Source organism: Amphiprion ocellaris, chromosome 12, assembly GCF_022539595.1.
Source record: "Amphiprion ocellaris isolate individual 3 ecotype Okinawa chromosome 12, ASM2253959v1, whole genome shotgun sequence".
NCBI lineage: Eukaryota > Metazoa > Chordata > Actinopteri > Pomacentridae > Amphiprion > Amphiprion ocellaris.
Window position 1 is genome coordinate 7,170,749 of NC_072777.1, and position 16,021 is coordinate 7,186,769.

A 16,021-nucleotide genomic window follows, 5' to 3' on the forward strand; every position below is an offset into this window, starting at 1 on the left:
GGACATATGAATACGTTAATTAGGATTTACATTACAACAATTTTGTAAACAAATCATGTCAAAGTTTAAATGTCAGCTATTTACAGAGTGAAAACTTTAAATCTCAGCCCCTTTAAACTTTGGTGGACATCAAACGGACACGAAATTAAACGACGTCAGTTTACATAAAGTAAAATTACCCAACTGCCTCCTTTTTACCTCGTCTTTTTTTTCTGTGTATTTTTATCACGGCCCCGCGTCACACCTCGGAGGCGTGGCTTTAAGAGGCACCCTGAAACGCTATTGGCTGAGCGCGAAATTTCAAATGTGAGAACAGCAGCAGCTCGCAGGAGTCGAACTGAAACAGCGATGCAAACCTAGCGAAACCTATTTGTGTAGCAAAAAGACAAACATCTGACTGTTTATGTTACTGCTTGAGCGTTAGAACGACTTTTGAAACGTTTTAAAACGAAATGGATATCGCCACATATTTACAGTAAGTCAATGAAACTCTAACGTTACTCGGTGTTAGCATACTGTTAGCGGTTAGCTTTAGCGCTATGTGTGACATATGTAACTTATAGAGAGCATAACTGTCAGACATGACGCTGCCTTCTTTTCATTTTGCGTCTATTTACCATTTTAGGTGTTTTGAAAACAGTTTGACCTCATATTCAGGAGACGACCCTCTGGATCAATGGGGCAAGTGAGTAATCTGTTTGGTTTTGCTTACCGTTTTAAACTTATTCAGTGGACGTTGTCTCTATTGTCCCCAGACGGATATTTGTTTGCAGTCAAATGACTTGAAGAGAGAAAAAACAAAGCATTAAAACATACAAGACGTCATTTACAACTATTTATATTCGTGACACGACATAAAACCTGGAATACATCTCGTCCCCTACCAGTTTCGCATGGACTCAAATTTTGTCTTGTATCTGTGTAAGAAATAAAGCTGCAGTAGTCCCACACACCTCCATCAAAATCTAACTTTCTTTTAGTTACACACAGCTAAAGCTACATGCTTTTCAGTTAATTATTAAATCTACCAATTAGATAATCAATCTGCAACTGTTTTGATCAGCAGTGAACCCTTTGCATCATTAGAGATTTTCCTGTAAAAGCAAAAGGAATATCACTGGGCTTTAGTTGTTGTTTGGACAAAACAACACAACTGAAGAACTTTTGCACAGACAATTTCTTATTTGTTTTAAAACATCTGTGGTTTTGTAGACAAACAACTAATTGATTAATCAAGGAAACAACATAAAACACTCAGTGTTGGAACATAGTGTCTTCAGTTGTTTGTCAGTGGTCCTGACCTCTTAACCTGAGGTTATATCACAACAGAAATTTGTATTAAGGATTAAGCAGTGCATCCTACACTTTGCTCAAAATACAGTTGATCTTCCACCTCATTTATTCATTGTTTCTGCATGTTGCATCTGCATGGTGTTGGCAGCATTCATTCGATATTTTTTCTTTTCACATGTCCAGTTTCATAATAGTAATTTCAATAGTTGAAATTTACAACTCCAATTCGTGTTCCTCCCTCAGATGCTTCTTTTTAATAGTTACTGTTTATTTTAGTAACTGACTGTATAGTTGTAAAGCTTTATGTGTTCAGTATGTTTTTTGCAAATACACTACAGGTAGTTGCACTTGAATAACATGTATGACTGACGCTTGAGAGAGTACTAAATGCACATCTCTTGTATACTTCCCAAGGTTTGTTGAATACCTGGAGCAAAACCTCCCTGCAGATGGTGGCAGTGGGATGTCGCTGGTGTTTGACCGTCTTGTCCAGAGGTTTTTGAATGTTGAGCAGTATGCAAATGACGTCAGATATGTGAACTACTGCATCAAATGTGTAAGTCTGACTAAAATATCTCATTATTATGTGACCAGATTTGGTTTGCTGTTCAGACTGAGAATGTACATTCTAAATGTGTCCTGCAGGCGAGTTATTATTCCGACCCTGTCGCGCTGTATAGTCACGTTTTTAGTAAGGGCATCGGCACCAGGACTGCTGCTCTTTATGTGGCCTGGGCACAGCAGTTTGAACACATGGGACTGAATGAACAGGCTGATGCAGTGTACCAAAAAGCATTGGAGAACGAAGCCCAGCCAGCTGACACTGTTCATCATGAATACAGGTAATAACAAAGATATGGATACTGTAGTTTCAACATAGAGCTGCTTTTCAGGTCTGTTTGGGGTTTTTTTAGCGTTCTGACAGGTCCACAAGCATCACAGACCAAGATATTTCTCAAATATCCATTGTCTTTTAACTTTGTCAATTTTCTTGTTTAAAATGCAAGTTTACCGTTTCCACTGTTTTTATGGTCTGTTTTAGTAGGTTTTTTGCAGTCTCTTAACCGATAATAGATGATTTTTTTTGCTATTGTGTGAGTTGTTTTTGGTTTGTTATTGACCTTAAAACCACAGACATGATATTAATCTAGCCTTCTAATTAGGAGGATCTTCAACAGAGTGTAGTCGCGCTTGAAAACAGAACTTAATTAGTGGAAGGCACACTGTGTGTTGCATCAGTGTGTGACTGTGTAGTATACAATGTAGAACAACTTGTCAACAACAAATACTTTGATCTGCAGGCAGTTTCAAACAAGAACCAGAAGCCAGACATCAGCACCAGGTAAGATGGTGTTTCATTGCTTGTTTGTTTCTTAAATAATGTAAATCTGTCTGATTCAACATCTGTCTGATTTTTATTTTAATATATAAAGCAGGAAGTCGAAACCCTTTGCAAAACTCCCATTTAACCAACCAGATGTCATCCCACAGAGAGCCTGTGGCTCAGAACAAGGTGTGTGTCCCTCAATTTCCATGTTAACCATTTATTAACAATGTGTCTGCATTTCAGCACCACTAATATTCTTTATCTTCTCTTACAGGTGTCTGTGGATTGTCCATCCAAACCACCTGCAAATACAATGACTGTAACGTAAGTGGAACAGTATAGACACTTATTGACGCTAATCTACTCCACATGATAACATCAGAAAAATGTGCACTTTGAGACTACAACCCACCATCCACAGCACTCTAATGGAAAATAACAAGATGTGTTTACTGTTATAATTCTTGTCATATTCAGTATGTTACTGCCATTCAGAAGCAATGCAGGTGGTGTATCTAGAAGCTGTTCTCACCGAAACATAGTTATATTATTCTTTAAAGGAAATCAGGAAGTTTGGTAAAGTTAGAGGAAAGTATAATTTGGGGGGTTAATCTAGAATAGACAAAATATTAATGTTGGTTCTTTTAGACAATTTGGATATAAAGATATTTCTTACTAATAGTATCAGTCATTGTTCAATAAGAAAGTTGTATGTGGAGGAGTATTAATTATCTGTCAGGTGATGACACACTTAAGAACAATACAATGTTTTGAAGAGTAACCTAAGCATCTTCTAGATATTTAAAGTTTATGGGGTATTTCAGAAATGAGGTCATGTGATTTTTAAAAAGTGTCAGAGCTGTAAAGTGCTTTAGAAACTAGACATGATATTGTCTGATTTATTGTCTCCTCCACAGAGTTTCTCGGTCCGAGACTTCAGGCACAATTCCCTCCAGTCAAGGTTCCAGTGTTCAGACTGTGTCGGCGTACATAAAGGATGAACTCATATGTGAAGGATCTGAACTTTGCTTTGAGGAGGTCAGAGCACAGAAATACTTTTGTAAGCTCAGGGAGAAACAGGAGAAGGAGCAGAAAGAACTCAGTAAGTTGGTGGTTTATAAATCTGAATATAAATTTGTATGTGTGATTTTTTTTTTTTTTTAATAATTAAAACCTGGAATAAAAATCAAAGTAAGATTTTGATGTGTTTTATCTCGTGGGTTATCAATATCTGGATTGTTTTGCTTTTAGTGGAGAAGGCGCTGAAGGAGAAGGAGGAGAGAATTCAAAGCATTAAAAGTATTTTGGAGTCGGTTAACCAGGATCTTGAAGCCCGTGAAGGTTTTACCAGCCTGACGTCTTCTCAGAGGGTGAGTCTGCAGATTCAGGTTCACTGACGCTGCACTGCCGTAATTCCATTTGGCAGTACTCTCTCTTGTATTGCCAAATGAATGAGGACTTGCCAGCAATTTTGGCCCCAACCAGCTGTTTGTTGTGGCAACAGCAGAATGATATTGGTTCTCATCCTGCCAACTTTATGTTGGCAGAAATTTTATGTGGACAGGATTCAGCAGTCAGTCAGTCTTTTGACTAAATTTATATTAGCCTTATTCAGGTTGTAGTCATTTGGCTTTTGTAGCTAATCCCAAAACATTTGAACTGAGTTCTACTAATTTTTTATTTGTGAATTTGGTAAAAAGTTGTTTATTTGAAAAATCACTTTCTATTTCATTTTTAATTCTATTTTCATAGTGAAAAAATCAGTTCTCATCAGTGGATACTTTTCTTCATTGTTTTCATTCTGTAATTAACATTTCAGAATGACAGCAGGTCTTTGACAGCCAACTTTAAAAATGTTGAAAATGGGGGAAAAAAATCAGCAAGTCATGTAATAATCATTCAACAAAAGTTAAAAAAAAAAAAAAAATAGCTTGGTGTATTTAAAGATAAGCCTACTAGAGGCGTGTTTCATCTTCACAAAACTGCTTCTAAGATTTTGAAAGAACGTCGCTGTCCCTGCTTGGATTAATTTCCATTTCACACTTAGGTCATATTAGAGTTATCACAACCGCACATTTCCAACTTTAAATTAGCTTTTACAATTCTGAAAGGTCAGATGTGTCTAACTTGGCATTCAGTAATACAGGACTGCCGGAAAAACAAGAAAAAAATGACACCTCACGTCAACTAAAATCCATAATTAAATGCCATTTAATGATTTTAATCAGCGTTTGCCCTTGAACAACCATGTCATTATCGTCAAACTTTCATCCCACATGATGAGAATTCTACAATATACCCTGGTGTAGCTGCTTGCGTACAATTTAAGGAAAGAACTCAATGCTTTGCAACAGTTCAGTCAACACAGTGCCTTTTGTCTTCATTGCAGGTGTCTGTAGCAGAAGCAACCAACCAACCAAGTCTGATTTCAGATCCTCCCCAGCAGTCCTTTGTTCGCCCTCGACCCTCAAACCGTCTGACCAGCAGGCGCTCTCTTGGCTTGAGGTTACACACTGAACCGACCTTCATCCAGGAGGCCACTGCCATCTCAGAAGCTCCTCAGCAGCAGGCAGCTGCTGAAACAAACGCTCTGAGTTCAGAGGTATTCCATCAGCGCTCTGTACTGGCTGACAGCAGCATTCATCTGCCAAACTCTGCAGGGACTTCAGTCTTCAAAGATCAAGAGTCTGTCATTCAGGCCCCAATGGTTCCGTTTCAGTCAATTCAGCAGCCTATGAGCTTTGAGCAAACAAACGTGTCGACTCACAGACCTGCAGAGACCTGCATCTCTGCTGTGAGTGCTGACGTTCTCTGCCAGGATGCTCGAGTTCATCTCTGCAGCTCAGACAGCTATCGACCCCAGGAGCACAACACCACACATCAGTGAGTAACTTTTAACTCTGCTCACATGACTTCTGTTATTTTGAGTAATTTCTCAATGTGTAGTTGTCTCATCTCACCTGATGAACAAGAAGAGGGTTGACAGTTGTATAAATTTTAAACAGTGCCAAGCTAAAGGAACTATGTTGCTTTTAGATAATCTAGTTGGAGTCCAATGGCCTTCCCAAGAAAGAAAGGAAGGGGTTTGGTTGAATTAGACTATTAGATTACTTTCTATTGTGTTGGTTCAAAAAGCTGGAGTAAATAAATGTATAGATATTAATAGAATGTAATAGAAAGTAAAAACACATGATTTTCATACTCATAAATATGAGTGGCGTTATTAATTATTTACTTTTCTTTTCCTCAGGGATTTCAGTGAGCCACCAGAGCCTGAGGAGAAACTCGATGGTGAGTTAATCAACTGTTCACGAGTGAGCTCTTTAATCTCAACCTCTCGTGAATGAATGTTTTCAGACCTTCTCTTTGTATCTCTCAGTGTCTCAGGGAGGCACAGCCAACCTTTCTCACATCACCCCTAACAATTCACTGGGCTTTGTTCAGGCCACGCCATCTAGGGTGCTCCCATCACCCACTGTGAACACACGAGAAGCACTGGGTGAGCACAGCTTCCTCAAGTTTGATGACATGTCTGGGATGTTGTACAGTTTTTGCAGAGTGTTTGTGCTCCTGTTGAACTTTTGATGTTTTCAGCTCCTAAGATTCAAAGCAGCTTCATTCATGCACTTTGGGTGAGCACCGAATTTTTGCTACACTTACACTTTTTCCCGATTTCGTGTTGTCTCAGGTGTGATCATGGACATGTTTCAGGCCCCGACGTTTCTGGAAGAGCCGTTCAAGAACACATCAGCACTTCACGCTGCTGAGAAAGAGTTTGATGCTGGATGCTCAAGATACGGTAAACATAGTGTAAACGCAGGTGTGCATTTATGAAAGTGGAATGAAGATAGCCTTTACTAAATCTAATTGAAGTAGGTCAACAATGTCTAAAAACTGAACTAAACTTTTACTCACTTACTAAAGCAAAGCTTGGGTGTCTCTGTAGAGCAGTGTCTGTTATTTTGCTACTATTCTCTGCAAGTTAACTTAATTGTTCTGTATTTCATGGTTTGCAGGAAGTGCCTCTGCGCCTGTTAAGCCTCCCACTGCAGCTGCATTTACTATTTTCCAGGACAGTAATGAAGACAAAGAAAATGGCAGGTAAATACGGACTCGAGAGCTAGGGAGATCACAAGCAGTACAGAACTAAGTATAGAAACAAAAAATTAAAGGTAGTGAAATATCTGTAGGGTGTAGTCACCATTTCTTTCCCCAGTATTTGTAACGTCTGTCAGCACTTTGAAAAACATTAAACATTCATGTAGAAAAAAAACTATTTTGTAAAAATAAATCAATCGATTAAATAAATAAATTCAATTCATTAATTTAAACCTTTTCTTTATTATAATATATGACATTCTTGCGGTCATACTGCACAGAAGATATTTTTGAGTTTTCTCTGCTTTTAGCCATGGTTGTGCTGATTCCATAGACGTGCAGGACTTTATATTACAGTGAGGAAAAATGCGATGGGAGTAAAATAAATGCAGAAACTGCTTGGAGTTCAGAGGGTTGAACAAAAACAACGATTAAATAGTAAGCACTGGAAAACTACAGCGCCCATGAAGCCATGAAGTACAAGTGCAACAGCTAGATGTGTTTACAACATCACAAGGTGGTCTCGTCCACAACCGTAAAACTGACGGGTGCCTCCTTCTCAAGTCCTTTTTTTTATGGCCAGACAGTTGAGATCATGGGGATGGTGGAAAAGATTCTCATGACAACCAAGATAACTCCCTCATAACTATAGATTCCAGATGTCTTCATCAATAAGCACAAACAAAATAGAAAGGCACAAAAGTTAGAAATGTCTTCAATGACTGCCATACTAGCTAGTAAGGATATAATGGTGCATGCATTCATCCCTTTTGGTGCAGTAAGCCCTGCGATCAAAACTATGACAGAAATGTATTAATGCTTCACACGGTCAGGAACAATAATTCCAGAGCTTCAAGTTTTACCTGGAATGTTTTGAAGCTGGTAATGTGAAGGCTTGTTTACTTTTGTCCACTAACATGAAGTATTTTAAATTTGCCCCTGTTCTGTTCAGTGCTGCTGCTCCCCCTGTGACTGAGAAATCCAAACCAGTCAGAACTCTGGCTGAAATCACGGTGTCGAAATCAGACAAACCTAATGTGAGTATAAAGCATTTCAAACACTTTGTCCAATAAAAGGAACCAGAGTTTGTTTGTATCATAGTTAAATAGATGTCAGTTACTTTTTTGGATTACAGTTTCATGTCAACCATAGAGCATTGCTCAGTTTTTGGTTTATGTGTAATAAGTTATTTCCTGAGTTAGTGGAATTTTACATCCCAGTTTCTGTTTTCCGATCAGGACACCCCACCGGATCTGATGCCGGATGAGAGCACCATGTGGGGCGCTCGCTACAACTCCCTCAACTCCCTGGCTGCTTGTCCAAACAGCACCACAGACTTTGCCATGTTGGCCCAGTTTGTCTCCACTCCGTTCACTCACAAAACTCCTTTCAACAGCAACTTTTTTCAAGACCAAGGTACCTGACCTGGACTCATACACTTTCTTTTTTTATTTCAGACACGAGCCAAATACAGAACTGAACTTATTTTAACTTTATTATGCTGCAGCTTTTCAGGCTTCTTAAGCAACACATTCTAATCCTGTTGATAAATTTAGAAATGATTTTTTCTTCTCTCCAGAGAATAACTGTGACAACGATGATGCTGATGATGAAGCTTTTATTAGACGTCAGACCAAAAAACTCAGGTAACCAATTTGTCCACTCTCAATTCACAGCTTTCTGAGGTGTCCATGGTCCTTCTAAAGTCTTTTTAAAAACCTAAGCGTTAATTTTAAGCAGATATCTGACTGTTCAAAATGTGCCTTACGAATAATCGCTATCAGAATAGTTCTGTACAGTTTGTAGACTAATTTATCCAAGTTATGTTGTCAAAACTGCATTGAGTTGTTTGATTTGAGCATAACCTCACAAATAAGCCAATTAAAACTGGACAATAATATAATTATTAAGTTATTTATCAAGTGAGAATATCAAAAATTTCCTATTTTCAGCTTCTCGGATGTAAAGATTTGCTGCTTTATCTTATTGTTGCATATTATTATTAATTAGTATTTTGGTTTTGGGCTGTTGTGTCAAACATCAGCTTAGAATTTTCTGCATTTTCACACTGAACTTTTTGCTGATACTGACTGTAGTCATAGCTGTGGTCCTGAACACTATGAGGTAATGGAAGGGCTCACAGATGAAACCTCTCCTGTTATCTCCCCTCCCTCAGCCCCATCATAGAACAGAGTCCATCTGATGAAAAGCTCTCTGAAACAGCTGTCAGTCAGCTGGTACCTTCCTCCGCAAGACAGGGCACCATCGTTGGTGAGGGGCTTGCCACCACCCAGCACTGCCTCACCTCTTCCTCCATCACCATTGTGCAGCCTCCTCCTCTCGCTAAGCTGTCCTTCAGAGACCAGACTCTCTGTCACACTGACTCCTCCAGGACTGCAGGACCCGCATGGGAAGTGTACACAAGTCCCCAGCAGCCTCCCAAGTCAGCCTCTCTGATCTCAGTCAGACCCAAAAGCGAACCTTTTACAATCATGGAAGATTTGGACCAACCTGCCAGCCTTAAACGGATCCAGAATCAAGTCTGTGATGTTCCCATGAGCCCCGAGTGTGCTCCCAAACCAGACTGGCTGACCGTCACGAGCCCAGAGGCCACAGCCGAGCAAGACCTGGACGCCTTCTTGAGTCCGTGTCGCCCCAAGAAATCAGGTGTGACCTGCACCAAGACCCTTGACGTCCCCATGAGTCCAGAACAGCCACAGCTCAGGGCTGACGTGCCCATGAGCCCGGCACCACTGCCTCAGGTCAGCGTTGTAGATGAACCCATGACGAGTCCAGAGAGAGGAGTGAGGCAGAGCGGTGATGTGTCCATGAACACAGCCAGGACAGGAGCAGTGCAGCACGTGTCAGATCCCTGGGATGATGAACTGATCTCTGATATGCTGTCCTCAATCAACCCGCCTCTCACCTCTCACCCCCACTGCATCACCTGGCAGTGTCACCTGCCCAGCATCACCCCAAAGATGACCATCAGCATGGGTAAGAAGCATTACTGCAACTGTTATTTTAACATTATTGATGAACAGATTCATATCGGTACTCATTTACTATCGATAGAAACTGCAGTGACGAATCAACGAAGTAAATATGCTTAAAGTATAAGAAGGTGGTGTCAGATTTCAGATTTACCTGAACATATCTAAGCCTGAAAATATTTTAGAAATGCTTTCTCATTAATTGATTAATCTATACATTGATTATTATTCAGACCTCAACATTACATTGTAACTTGGTAAAAAAAAAATCTTCTTTTGTCCTCCTTTGCTGTTGTACTTTTGGAATTTCCTTTTGTTTTATGTAAATTTAACCAAATCTAAGCTGACAATATGATTTCATTTTCATGCATTGTTTTGTTCTAATCTTACTTTTTGTGAGTCTGACAGTACTGTCACAGATTTCAGTATTAATTCCAAATATAGCAGATGCATTTACAGTCGCTGGAATTTGAGGTAAAGTGAATGAAAATGCCATTAGACAGTGTAGTTAAATTGCAAATGTTTGTTTTCTGACAGGAAATTCGTCCCTTCGAGTTGACTGTATTTTAGGAGAGGGGGCTTTTGCAACAGTTTATCAGGCTACAAACCCCATGACCTCGGAGAGGACGGTTCTAAAGGTAAGATGACAGATAAAGATGAAGCCCCATCTGTGATCACATTTAAACTGTGGTATACCTGTCATCCAGCAGCAACATGCAACTTCTGATGTGTTTTCATGATTTTACAGATGTTTTATGTCACAGATAGGGCAGATATTACATTTAAAAAAAAATATTTCGGTTAAGTCCTAAATTTAGTTTATTGTATTTGTATATTTATCGATTTTCCCCATCTTTGTTCATAAATTCAACACTCATATCTGTCATTTAATATCAAAAATGCCAAAAAATGCAACATTAAACACGTCAAACTGCATCTGCAACCAAAGGGGAAAAATTCCTACAAAAAGCAGATGTTTTTTTTTCTAATCAAATGTTATTTTCAGTAACATTCCCCAGCAGTAGAGGTGTCAGCTGCATGTTCACAGTGAATATCTGTCATTCCTGCAGGTTCAGAAGCCAGCAAATCCCTGGGAGTTTTACATCAACACTCAACTGGATGTTCGACTGCAGCCCGACATCCGTCACTTCTACAGCAGCATCCGCTCTGCTCACCTCTTCAGCAACGGGAGCGTGCTGCTCACAGAGCTTCACAACTACGGCACTCTGCTGGTCAGTGTTTCACCACAGCAGACAGAATTAACAAGTGTTTTTTTTCATGACTGTTTTTACAGTGCTCATCTATCGCTTTTGTCCAAACCCTGGTGTTTTGCTGTTTTCAGACATTTGCATTAGAGCTGCAGCGATTAGCCAATCATTAGTAACGGAATGTTGATCATTAGTAATTTGAGACATTTTTAAAGCAATTTGCCACAAACATTTCACTGCTCACATTATATGTTGATGGTGGTAGGGTTTGAGCATCAGATAATGGTTAAGGATGGAGTGTAACTGTTTTTGTGTTGTTTTTATAAGGGGGTCAGGTGGGTAGAAATGCTGATGTTCCCTAGAAAAAGGAACTTAATTTTATTTGCGATAAATAATTTAAACAAAAAAAGCACTCAGAGCGCAGCACTCTGCAAAGACCACTCATTCCCTGACCTTGCGCTAAGCCGCATCACTGCCAAAATCTAATGAGGTGGTCCTTGTGTCATTTCTGACCTTCCCTGAAAATTTCATCCAAATCCGTTATTACATTTTTGAGTAATATTGTGCACAGATGAAAGAAGGATTCACGTACGCCGATCGTCACGTAACTCCGCCGCGTTCCTTGGCGGAACAAAAATGAGACTAAGATCAGTGGATCTCTTTTTCTGACATGTAATGGCTCTACTTTCAGAATGCAGTGAACATCTATAGAACCCTCAGTGACAAGGTGATGCCTCAGCCCCTTGTCATCTACTTCACCATCTGTATCCTGCACATGGTGGAGCAGCTGCACAGCATCCACATCATCCACGCTGACATCAAACCTGACAACTTCATGCTGGGAGAGAGGTACTAACCCAGTGCTGCTATTTGTTACTACACTATACACTACATACTAGTGTCTGTACTGATCTTAAACCAGTAAATGATTAATGAAACAAAGTAGTTACCAACAGCTGATGTGGAATAAAACATTTGCTTGTTGTAGCTTCTCAGATATGGTGATTCACTGCTTTTTGTGCTTATTTTACACCAAAGTAAATTACATAGAAATGTAGTTTGTTTTTGTTTTGGAATGTTGTGCCAAAATCTAGCCTTACCATATTGTAGAGAGAATCTCAACAACTCTTCTGAACAGAAGTCGGCCGAAAATCGAAAAACTTACTGTTTCTGTCTTTCAGGTTCCTGGAGAACAAGTGTTTTGATTCGGACAGCGTGGACCACGGCCTCGTCCTCATTGACCTCGGCCAGAGCATCGACATGGACCTTTTCCCAGAAGGCACCGCTTTCACCTCCAAGTGTTTAACGTCAGGTTTCCAGTGTACTGAGATGCTCAGCGGGAAACCGTGGACCTATCAGGTGAGGACAAACAGGAGGTGTTGTTATTCCTGCAATTAAATAATAATATTTATGGATTTCATGGTTAATCTGAATATAATACAATTCTTTTGATGTGTTAACAAAGTGCTTTATGAGCAGAAAAAGTCACCAATCAGAGTCACTAAATTAATTTAGATATGAATTACAACACTTCTTAAATACACCTCTGGTCTGTAGCAGCACACCACAATATAATGATGCTTGTAACATTTTCAGAACATGTTTGTGAGACCTTCTGGTTTCACAAAGTGATATTTGTTCTGGGAAACTATTCATGTGTTTCTAGCAGTGGGGTCAAAGCAGCTGACTACTAATTAGATGTATCATGACGTATATTATCCCTCTCATATCTTTGATCAGGTGAGCGATTCCAGCAGCTTCAGGCCCGTCCTCATCTGCAGAGTTGTTGTCGTCAAAACCTTCAAATTTAAAGATAATACAGCTGTACACTAAACCATATTCATGTTACTGTGACAATATAAACAGACACCTTCATCACAGTGTTCAATCACAGTAATGGTGACACACAGATGAGAAGCACCAGGAAGCTGAGTGTTCCTCTGAATAGAATGAATGGATTATACAAGCTGAGGTTAACATTTGAAGATTAAGGATACAGGAAATCATGCGAAAAATCTTTTAAAAGCCAACTACTGTCAGTTTTAACTTTTTTTTTCTTGTGTCTTTTGCTTGTGTGTTTGTTTTTAGACCGACTACTTTGGAATAGCAGGGACTGTCTACTGCATGCTGTTCGGGACGTACATGCAGGTCACAAATGAAGGTGGTGTGTGGAAGACAAATGGTATCTTTAGAAGGTAAATTACTTCAAAGATTCCCAACATCTCAGGATCAAACTGTAATATTTGTCTGTGAAGCAGCATTTAGTTTAAGTTAAGGGCTACTGTTCGAACTGGTCATGAGGTGGAGACTGTGCTTTATCATAAAGCTTAAATCTATTTGCTGTTGATTCAGTTTTTTAAAGAAACATGGCACACATTTGTAAATAGTGAATCAAATCCATTTTTGACACATAAACTGCAATAGGACTGGAAAAGGTTTTATTTTTTTGTTTTTTTTATCAATATGGTGACTCCAGATGTGGATTTGGATGTTCTTTTGCTTCAATGTGGGTAAGCTAGCCAGTGTTTACAGTCTTTCTGTTAGTCTTTCAAAATTGGTCAGCAGTGTTTAAAACCAGTTTAACCAGCAGGAGTCTCTAAAGTAGGGGTGTCAAACTCATTTTAGTTCAGGGGCCACTTTGAGCCCAAATTAATCTCAAGTGGACCGAACCAGTAAAATCACAGCATAATAATCGACAAATAATGACAACTCCAAATGTTTACCTAAATTTTAGTGTAAAACAAGTACATTCTAAAAATATCACATTTCAGGACTTGAAAAAGGAGACACAAAATGACAAAAAGTGAGACAAATGACATGAAACAAAACAGAAGAGACAAAAAATTTGACCAAATAGTTACAAATTGACAAAAAAAATTGGCAAACGACAAAAACGAAACAAAAAACCCCACAAAACAACATAAATGATACACAAAACAATAAATTAAACAAAACACAAAATGACAAAAATAAGACAAACAACACAAGCAAACTAAAGGGACACACAAAACCCCGCAGGCCGCATGTTTAACACCTGCTCTAAACGCTCCTCAAAGTGAGGAAGTTAAAGAAATTAGAACAGGTGGTCTTTTGGTTGGGACTTGATGAGGCGTCCAATATGAAACACTTCAAAAGACAAAAACCATCAGCAGTCATTCCTGAAGGACTACATCTTTGATCTATGTTGTTTAGTCTGAAGCTAGTAAAAAAACAACCTAAGCCCAGGTCTTTGGTCCAAATGTGCGATCACCACCTAACACAATGTTCTTTCCCTCTCTGCTCCCCAGAAACCCTCACAGCGACTTGTGGCTGGATTTCTTCCACACTCTGTTGAACATACCGGACTGCGGTTCGCTGCCGAGTCTGCAGAGACTCCGCTGCAAGCTGACGTCCGTCCTGCAGCAGAACTACAGCAGCAAACTGCCTTCGCTCAAAAGCCGCCTGGTCGTGCAGCTGCTGGAGAACCGCAAGGCAACGCGGAGATGATGGATGCCCTCCTCTCTACCTTTTAGCTTCTTTTAGCTTTTCTTCCCTGCAGCTTTTCTCTGCAAACCCCCAAAACACTTGAAGCTGCTTCTCCATCTTTGCATGTCTTTGCAGTAATTTTCCGTGGTTTTGTGTCGCTTCACAATTGTTTTGAAAGATTTAAGCAGCTGATCAGAATGTGTATATGTAAAAAAAAAAATTACTTTAATTTAGTTGATTTTTATCTTTTGTCTGCAATTTTTCTCTGGTGAAGAATAAACTTAGGGTTGAAGTTTAGTAGTTTATCTTCCTTTGTTCCGTTGGTGTTGAATCTGACGACTTACAGCTGATCTTATGCAGCTATATTTTTTTGTAAAACTGTTTTCAGGATTTAGTTTTTATGTTCAGAATTACTGCTTTGAACTGATTTCATGTGGCTGTAAGCTGTTTTTCAGTATTTAAGGATTATTATATTTTAAAACTCTCCCACAAACAGGAACATTAACTTATCATTTTGCTACTTTCTTTTATGCTTTTAGACAATAAAACATGTCAGGTAGAGATTTTATATTATTCTGTTGGCCAATAAATAGCAAACAGTTTAAAGTACATGTCAGAACAATAAGTCACAAGAGCTAAAGAAAGCTAAAGAGATGTATCTGAGGCCATGACCAAACAAGTTTTTTTTAAATTTACACTAAATTATCCAGTTTAGTAGAATTAAAAGGATCCTCTGCAATTATGCGTCTTAATGTCTTAAAGTCTTTTAGAAAGCAACGATTTCTTCAGAGATTTCCTTCAAGAACCAACAAAGATATGAAAGCATCTTTTTTTTTTTTTTTTTTTTTACAAAAGGTATTCAATGTTGTTCTTTCATACTCAAGGCAGAAATGTCAGTTAAAAAATGTTTTGTGTGATTTTTACGAAAAGTATCTGAAAAAGCTCCAATGTTACAGTTCCAGACCTTAAACTTGATGTCGAATTCATTTGTGGACCATAGTTTCTCATTTTTCATTAGTTTCTCATTATTTTTTGCTGATGATCTGATTGCAGGTCTTGTTTAAAGATATTATTAAAGTTATTGTTACAAACTGCTGTCAAGTCAGTAGATTGATGCTCTTGCTGGATAATTTCAGGCCTTATCTAGATGATGGTGAAACGGGTTTTGAGTTGCTTTTTTATGGTGTTAAAAATGTCTGTTAAAGTGTCAAATGTAACTTGACAGACATGTATAACTGGAACTGGGTAATAACAGCTGAAAGGGATGATAATCCACGTGTGACTTGCAGGATGACGTCATGTTACCAACCAGTGAATGAGTCACCGGTGAGTCTGTCGGCTTCTGAACAAAGCTTCCATCGTGTCCATGTGTTTGCAGCCAGGGTTACACTAGGATGGAGACGAGGGGGAGTCTTTCTACGCTGCTGATAGTTTTCATCACAGTGTTTCTTCTGCACAAAGTAGTTCCAGTGAAAATTAGATGCTGTGGATGTGGATTGTTGAACACAGCAACAGCTTTGTCTCTAATTGTCATTGTTAAATGTTCCACAAACTAAATTCCGAGTCTAAATCTGAACAGTCAGATAACACCAGGGAGAAATCAGAGCATTCTCCGTTTTATTTATTTATGCACTTTC

General features: G+C 39.0%; 1 protein-coding gene across 2 annotated transcripts; it reads left to right on the plus strand.

Moving 5' to 3' along the window:
* The first annotated feature begins 316 nt into the window (after positions 1–316).
* bub1 (BUB1 mitotic checkpoint serine/threonine kinase) lies at positions 317–15,260 on the plus strand. 2 transcript variants are annotated; one of them, XM_023279224.3, is made up of 24 exons: positions 317–475; positions 626–685; positions 1,708–1,849; positions 1,939–2,135; positions 2,595–2,635; positions 2,727–2,806; positions 2,895–2,944; positions 3,538–3,722; positions 3,872–3,990; positions 5,010–5,503; positions 5,871–5,911; positions 6,000–6,119; positions 6,309–6,419; positions 6,637–6,721; positions 7,671–7,755; positions 7,957–8,134; positions 8,298–8,364; positions 8,895–9,715; positions 10,249–10,349; positions 10,782–10,943; positions 11,611–11,768; positions 12,101–12,278; positions 13,008–13,114; positions 14,207–15,260. In XM_023279224.3, exons 1-24 carry the CDS (start codon positions 453–455, stop codon positions 14,403–14,405), a joined length of 3,804 nt encoding a protein of 1,267 aa, XP_023134992.2. In that variant the 5' UTR covers positions 317–452; the 3' UTR covers positions 14,406–15,260. The 2 variants fall into 2 exon arrangements, with proteins under 2 accessions (XP_023134992.2, XP_023134997.2); XM_023279229.3 differs by having other exon boundaries at positions 2,730–2,806.
* Positions 15,261–16,021: the final 761 nt, after the last annotated feature.